At 45.3% G+C, this 8618-nt stretch overlaps 1 protein-coding gene across 1 annotated transcript; it reads right to left on the minus strand.

Annotated features, from left to right (window-relative positions):
- Positions 1-712: 712 nt before the first annotated feature.
- Positions 713-1422, minus strand: LOC119526890 (acidic mammalian chitinase-like). The gene is made up of 2 exons (XM_037826406.1): positions 1283-1422; positions 713-1178 (listed from the first exon to the last, which is right to left on the minus strand). The coding sequence occupies exons 1-2, from the start codon at positions 1383-1385 to the stop codon at positions 976-978; spliced, it is 306 nt and encodes a 101-aa protein (XP_037682334.1). The 5' UTR covers positions 1386-1422; the 3' UTR covers positions 713-975.
- Between the last annotated feature and the right edge of the window lie 7196 nt (positions 1423-8618).

Raw genomic sequence — 8618 nt, forward strand, 5'->3', positions numbered from 1 at the left:
AATCAGAACCCAAGCAGACTATCAAGAACTTGAAGTATTGAGTAACTAAAATTGGAACAGTCTTGAAAATAATAATAACAGCTAACCTTCACTCAGTACATGCAATGTGTTGTGTGCTTCATGTGTATTAATTTAGTTAATCCTCAACACAACCCTTTGAGGCAGATACTACAATTATCATCTGTTTTACAGTTGAGGAAAACTGAGGCACAAAGAGATTAAATCACTTCCTGTAGTTCACACAACTGATGAGTAGCAGAGCTGCAATCCAAGTAGAGACCCCCTGACTCTAGATCCTGGGTTCTTAACCATTAGGCCCTACTGCTTCTTTGGCAGAGGACTCTTGGCCTTAAATGATCATCTCAAAGGGGTGGTCTGGGGTAAAAGCAACTGAACAAAGTCTCTCCCCACTCCAGCCAAAAGAGAGGCCTGTATTTCTTCAACCTGCTCCCAGATGTTTGCAAAGCAAATTGTTCTCTCCTCTAAGAGGTGTGAGAGAGGGCTCCATAGAGGCTCTTAGACTCCACTCAAAGCCAAGGTTAATGTGCTGGCAGCTGTCCATACTCTGCCTTTTGCCCCATGACAACAAGAGGGTGATAGGACTATCAACAAACACTTCAATGATGTCCATGTTTGCTTTGCAAACATCTGGCACCAACCCAATAGGCTGACATGGGGCTGTATTGTGACATGGCAAAGTCCAAGGGGCACTATTCACAATAAATCCCTTCTGGATGTCACCTCCTCAGATACAAAATGCAACACTCAGGACCTGGTGAGAAAATAATCCAGAAGAATGGCAGCAACCTGCCTCTCCTGGGGAGAATGTTGCTAACAGCTCTGCCAATGAGGCATGTGAGTGACTGTGGACAGCACTTAAAGGCTAAGAATTCTGATGTCAGTGTCTCTCAAGGAACTTCTCAAAGTCCTAGATGTGAGCCTCCAACCCAGCACAGAGCCCAAGCCCAGAGCTCACTAATCCTTGAGGCTGTTGATGCCAGCATAGTGGGCCTTATCATCCCACTCGGTGGTTTTGATCTTGTTGTTTCCCATGCCTGCGTAGGTATAGATGATGTGTGTGCAGAAGCAGGGGTCTATATCCTGGGGCATGTAGCGGGCAATCCCATCCTGGTACTGGCTCCAGTTGGTGAAGTAGCAGACGATTTTGGTTGCTGTGCCTGGAAGGGCAGAGAAGTAAGACATAGGCCCTGCCCAGACTAATGTCTTCCAGTCTTTGACTCCAAATAGCCCCACACAGCCTACCCTCACATGGGGTACTTACCCAGCTGTAGCAGCAAGGCCAGCCCTAAAGAAGAAAAGAGACCTTGGTCAGAGAGTGCCAGGATCATCCTTTCTCTGGCTGGGAAGAAGTAGATCTGCAGCATCACTGGTCAGTAAATGTAGAAGCAAAGCTGGCTCATGATGCCCCCCTTCTCTATAAATCCTCTCCCAACATGGGCTCCTGCATGATGCTTCTGGTACGCATTCAGTGAGCTGCATGGCTCAGGACCCAGGAGGATTTGTTGTTATTCTTTCAAAAAACTCACATTAAGTTTCAGATGCTGTAAGAAAAGAAAAACTGGAGAGGTTACCTGCCCTCACAGAGCTCACAGCCTAGTGAGGAAGTCAAACTTGTAAACAAATCAGTGCATTGCAATGCGACAAGTGATAAAATTGAGTATGCATAGAGTTTAATGGAAAAGAGAGGCCAGGGAAGAGTTCCCAAGAGAGGTGATTTTTGCACTGGGCCTCCCTGTTCTCCCTCTAGGGTCCCCTGGTATTTGTGCTGCCTTATCTCTATCACAGCACTTCCATTGAAAGATAACTGTTTATTGATCTGCCCAGTAGACTCAGCTCCTTGAAGGCAGGGACTGTTTTATTCCTCAGAATCCCCACTACACAGCACAGTGCCTGACATATAGTCAACTATATCAATATGCATTTTGAATGGAGCCTAAAGATAATCCAAACTGGGGGAACAGGTAGAAGAGGAATTGAAGGTGGAGAACAGAGAGGGCCCCTTCCCATAGCAATCTCTTCACACTAAGGCCTAGAACTCACTCTTTCATAAACAATTTCACTCTACTTTTCAAGTCATACGCTTCTTCTAAGTTTTATTCTCTTCCACCTCACTCAACCACAGACTTTTGTGCTCAGCAGTGATCATTCTCCTTGGGCTCCTATCCACAGTTTGGGCTCATTTCTGGGGAACAAGTCAGCACTTGAGCAACTGCTCTTTGGTGTCTTTTCACCTTCCCTTCCCAATCGCTGTCATCTGTCCCCAGAGCAGAACATTCAGAAAAACATCTGACTCTTTCATTTTTTCTACTAATTTCTCCTGTTAGCTGATTAACTCATGACCAAGGCTATGCATTCAGCTTCGCGCTGTGCCTAGCACAGAACAGGAAGGGCAAGCTCGAATTTTCCATCATTTTACACATGGGGAAATGGCCTTGTCCTGGTCTGCCAGGGTTGTCCATTTTCCCTCCCATATGAAGACCTAGGGGTTCTTGTGCCCTTCCTTCCCCACTATATTAAGAGTCCAAGGATGCAGGAAGAGATGAAAGAGACAATGCAGTGGGATAAGAGATAATGAGTGAAAGGAGGAGAAAAACCAGCTGCCCTGGGAAAGACTAACCAGCGCGAGTAAGCAGTTTGCCCATTTTGATGGGAAGTCTTGAATGTTTGTTCCAAGCTTCAATGGGCTCTCAAGTGCTTTTTATAGGGAGCACTACAGGCCCTCCCACCTGCACCTGGCTCCCTTCAGAGCCAAAGTGGGAGCTCAGGGATAAAGTGGTAGGGGTGTCATGCGGCTCCCCTTTCACTCTCTGAAACTTATCTGTGTTTTCAATCTTGGGTAATCAACCTTAGGATACAATGGATACTTCGTGAGAACAGCCTCAAAAGTGAAGTGGCTGTTTACTGAAGGAACATTTAGCAAAATAGCATATCTGGCACATGTATGAGGCTGGTCTTTGGTCCAAGGGCACAACAGGGTGAGAACAAGCCCAGTGGGTCAAAAGAGACCAGCTGAATCTTAGGGAAGGAGTATGGGCAGGGAAAGTGAGAGAGCCATTTGACCAGGCTTTATTCCTGGAAAACTATGGTGGGTGGCTCCTGCCCATGCCCCTCTTCCTTGATTCTGTTTAAGTAATAGATGTTGAGTAGTGGCAAGAAGTTCATAAGATTTCATCAAATTCCACGTGAGAAAGCATCATTTTCCAAAGTGCCTCTGTTTAATTGAAGATTACCCATGGTTTACATAGGATGGAAGGAATTCAACCTGGACAGATATTTCTAACTATGTTTTAACTCATAAGGGAGAAACAGCAAGACCTGGTAAAAGGTCCCAGAAAGCCATGTATATCAGAGAAAAGACAGCTGCAAAAATGCCCATGAATCGAAGCTCTGAAAAGTAGGGTGTTACAAGACCTGCCTCTTCCCACTCCACACCCAGCCTTACTTACTACCCGTATGTGGAGCCCATCATGATGCCCCATCACACATCTCGAAACTGTGTCTGGAGGTCATGGCACTAGAAGGCAATGAGAGGAGCAAAGTGGTGGACTACTGTCCTCCAAGGTGCGCCTTGTTTACCTTTGGCACTGACACTTTCCCAGGGCATCCACTCAGATTGACTGAAATATCATCCAGGAGAGGGTGGCACTGCTGGCTGTACTCCCCACACAACTGTGTGATGGAGTGTAGTGATACTTTCCACTGATAAATCTACCAGGTGAGCTTTCAAAATCTTCTGAGAGATGCTGCTCTGACCCTTGAGAAATTCCAGCTCAAACCCATCTAATGGAATGCAGGAATGGGTCCCAGTGACTTCAGTACAAGTATGGGGATACCTCAGGGCTCAGGGGCACCACCAATACCATCTCCACAATCATCCCGTAATCCTTCCTGGGCCTTGAAGAAAGTATAGCCTCAGTCGGAACCCTAGGAGACTATCAAGAACTTGAAGCATTGACTAACTAAAATTGGACCTGTCTTGAAAATAATAATAACAGCTAACCTTCATTCAGTACATGCAATGTGTTGTGGGCTTCACATGTATTAATTTAGTTAATACTCAAACCAACTTTTTGAGGCAAATAATATGATTGTCATCTGTTTTATAGTTTAGGAAACCCAAGGCACAAAGAGACTAAATAACTTCCAGTAGTTCACACAACTGATGAGTAGCAGAGCTGCAATCCAAGTGGAGACCCCCTGACTCTAGAGCCTGGGTTCTTAACCATTGGGCCCTACTGTTTCTCACCCACACAGCACCATGCAACTCTCAGCTATGGCTCCTCTTTGCAACTCTCAGATATGGCTCCTCTTTGGCAGAGGACTCTTGGCCTTAAATGATGACCTCAAAGAGGTGGTCTAGGGTAAAAGCAACTGACCAACTTCTCTCCCCATTCCAGTTGAAAGAGAGACCAAAAATCTCCTTAATGTGCTCCCGGATGTTTGCAAAGCAAATTGTTCTCTCCTCTAAGAGGTTTGAGAGAGGGCTCCATAGAAACTCTTAGACTCCACTCAAGGGCAAGGTTAATGTGTTGGACAGGTGCCCATACTCTACCTTGTGCCCCATGACAACAGGAGAGTGATAGGCTTATCACCATGATGTACCAGGCTCTGTCTTCATTGCTTAGCAAGTATTAACTTATGAACCATCACATATCTGGGAGGTTGGTATCCTACTATCCCCATTTTACAGATGAGAAAACTGGGGCACAAAGGAGATTACTTGTGCAAGGTCACACAACCAGTAAGTTAGTGAAGAAGTCAGAATTCAAATCCCAGCATCTGACTCCAGACTGTGATCTTAATTACTTCATGCTTCTGCTTCTGCAGAACCTGGATTATCAGGGGATGTAACGGAGTGACCTGAGTTAGAAATTCAGAGAGATATCCCAAGCAAGGTAACATTTATCTTGTAGTTAAAAGATCTGAAAACTGGAGCAGTGGTTAGGAGGACCTCGTGGGATAACTTCCCCCAGTCTCCATCAGTGCTGGACACCCCAGTCCTTTGATAAGTACATCTGATGTTTTCTCAGTCATAACAAAGGGGGTATTTGAAGGTACTTTTGACACAAATCTACTATTCCCACTCTCTCTCTCCTTCAGATAGTGTCGCTGCCATGTTTTTGAGATTCAGTCTAGTCCCACTCCTTACTAGATGTGTGAAATTACCCTCCCTGAATCCCAGTTAGCTCCTTGCACATGAAGCTGATGCCTAGCTCACAAGTCATGAGGATTAGATATGGGCACAAAAGCATTATTCAAAGGTTAGGATAAAAAAATCATTTTTCTAGAAGAAAGATTGGAAAGGAAGTGGAAAAGAATGCAAGAATACAGTTCACTCTAAAATCAGGGTTACTAAACCCCTAAACAGCCCCAAACCTGGGCAAGAGAGCTCCTCATCTTGGGCACCATGCTTTAGAGCAGGGTTTGGTGAAATTTTCTGTGAAGGATCAGACAGAAAATATTTTAGGCTTTGAGGATCTTATGGTCTGCAACTTCCCAACGCTGCTCTTGTAGTGGAAAAGCAGCCATAGACATTACATAAACATTATGTAAACTGAATTGTATGTGTCTGCCTACTAAAAAAATTATGTATGAAAAGAAGCAGTAAATCCAATTTGCCCCATGGGCCATGAGGTGAGGCGAATACAGGGATAGGGGCTCACATATCTGAGGTACACGTCCCCTTCTTCTAGACCATGATCCGGATACCCAGGTTTCCCTGCCCCAGTAGGTCTTCACGCCTGTTTTCAGGGTCTGCACAGGCCCTTCTCTCAGTCCATCATCCTTGGGGTGGATGGCATCACTGTTGTCCACACTCCTAGCCCCGAGGCTCTTTATGGGAGGTATAGACAAACCTGGATAAAAAGACTGAGATGTCCCCAAGGGTGTGTCAGGCCCAGCTCAGGGAGACAGAGCTGCAGGTGGGAAGAGAAGGGGGTTGCCTGGGGCTGGGTGCCAAGGGCACATTCTGCCACATTCTAATGAAGAATTCTAAGGAGTCTGACAATTTTCAATTCAAATCTGATCTTCTAGGTTGTTGTAAAAGCATATCTGTCAATGTTGGAGCATAAATCATATTTTAACAGTTAGCTCTTTTAAATATTTAAACATATGACATGGGCACCCACATATTTACACAGACTGCATAAATAGCAGGGGCAGGACAGCATTACCCTGGACTGCATGAATGAGGCCACAGTTGTTGGAGCAAAAAGTATTTTTTATTATACCTCAGGACAGCAAGTCAGCAGCTGCAGGAGAAAAACCCAGGCCCAGTTCCAGGTCTGAGAGGAAGTTAGGGGAAGGAGAAGAGAAATTTAGAAGCTTCCCTGGCAAGGTGAATCCCACATGAGGACTCCTGGAGAGGGAACAGGCAGCAAGAGACAAACACAGCTTGCCTGCCAGCTCTAGGTTAAGCCTGGAAACAAAAGGAACAATATTTAAATGCCCAAGTCAGAAGCATGAGGGATGAATCAAGTTACTAAAACACAATGCTCAGAGCTTGAAGGGAGCTGCCCAGTCATCCATTCCAGGAGTTTTCAAACTTTTCTGGGCTTTATTCCTGGACAACATGGCCAATTGTCCACAGTTGTCTGTCTGCAATGACTCTCCCCAGACTCCTGTCCCTCCTCCCCTTGTCCTAGAACCAATGGATCTCAGCATGGCTGGTTGGTCAACAACAGCTCACACCCCCCAAAGAGGACATACAATGCACCAAGGGTACCTGGAGCCCAGGTATGGAGCAGTAGCAGAGCCATCTGCTCCCAGTTAACATGCTTCAGCAAGAGCCTACCAGTAATGGCCATGGCATGTCCAAAATGTCTAGAATAAGCAAGACCAACTGTCAGGAGAGGGAAAGGAGCTTTATTAATGACTGAGATAGGATTTCTCAATAGTCCAGTGAATGTCATGATTATTGGGATTTAGAAAATGAAAATGAGTTGATATTTCTGTAATAAGAATTGGGGTGGATTCACTGTTTATCCCCTCATCCATATAAAGAAAGCCCTTGGTTCATAATGTACTCAATAAATGGTAGCCAAAATTATTACTGTTATTATTTTTAAAGTCTATGGGAAACTTACCAAAAAGACAGTACTGCCTGGTCAATAAGAAAACAAGGCAGAAAGTCCAAAGGAGCACAAGAAAGGGAGCCCAAATATGTGTAGATGATCTTCCCCAGTCACCTGTGCCCTTCTCTGCCCATACTCTGCTCACTCCCAGCCCTAGCCCCAGGACTCTGTTACCTTCACAGGGAGCTGAGGTTTCTCTTGACAGCCTGGACAAGGAGACAGGGACTCTGGCTACAGGATTTGCCAGGGAAGTCATCCATGTCTACAGACCAGATCATGGCCCCTCCCAGGTTTAAATTCTTTAGAAATTGAACCTGAGTGAGACACAAAGGGACCTACATGAGGATATTAGCAGAGGCCCAGAGAGGCCCATGACCCAAGTCAGGTTTAGAAGTGGGCTTGAATTTAGAGTATAGCAGTAGACTTATAGGTTAGATGGAGTCAGGGACTTCCTGAAGGGAAACGTTTCCCAGGCTCATGAGAGCAAGAGAGGGCCATACTCTGTTAGCCACCTCTTGTCCTGGTTCATGGAGTCACCTGCACACCTGAGGCTCAGAATCCTTAGAAGCTCTAAAAACTCTCCAAGATCAAGGGTAGACACAAGGAAGCCACTAGCAAGACAAATGGATGGGGTTGTCAGTTACATGGTGCCCCCTTGCTGTCCTAAGCCTGGTAGGCTCAGAGATTCCTAGGTAGTTAGGTTGATAATCCATGAAAATGACTGAAGGGTTTGCCCTGAGATGGTTGAGGAAGTAGATAACTCCTCTACAGGCATCATTTTATTCCTTCTCCCTTTTGTCTACTCTTCCCTTCTCTCTACTCCTCACTTCTCTACTCATTTTCAGTTCCAGTTGTTTCTTGCACCCTTTCCACCTCTCCTGCTTGTACCACAAGGCCTCCTAGGTATGGCCTAGGGTCACTACTAGATGTCACTTTCAGAGACCCCTAGATTCTGTCTTGGACCCTAGGGTCCCAAACCCTCCTTAAAAAGGTATATTAATGCATTTCATGTCATAGTGCCATTCTCCACACTCCCCACAAAGGAGTGTCCTCTTGTCCCCTTGCCTACCTAGCCTTGATGTCCATACTCCCCATGACATCATAGCCCATCCACTGGTTCCTCTTGACTATGTAGAGAAACTGCTGATCCTGAATCCTTATGATCCTGGCAGCAAGAGAAAAGCAATCCATCACATACAAAGGAAGTTTGGTAAGACTATTGTGGATTTCTCGATAGAAACCATGGAGGCAAGAAGGAAGTGGGGTGATATATTTAAGATACTGAAAGAGAAAAACCAACAACCGAGAATCCTATATCTAGCAAAACTGTCCTTCAAATATGAGGGAGAGCTTAAAATGTTCTCTGACAAACAGACAATCACAGATTTTGTGAAGAAGATACCTGCTCTACAGGAAACACTAAAGGAAGCACTGCAGACAGAAAGGAAAAGACAGGAGTGAGAGGTTTGGAAAACAATTTTGGGAGATAGTAGCACAGCAATGTAAGTACACTGAACAAGGATG

This window comes from Choloepus didactylus, chromosome 2 (genome assembly GCF_015220235.1).
Source record: "Choloepus didactylus isolate mChoDid1 chromosome 2, mChoDid1.pri, whole genome shotgun sequence".
Lineage (NCBI taxonomy): Eukaryota > Metazoa > Chordata > Mammalia > Pilosa > Megalonychidae > Choloepus > Choloepus didactylus.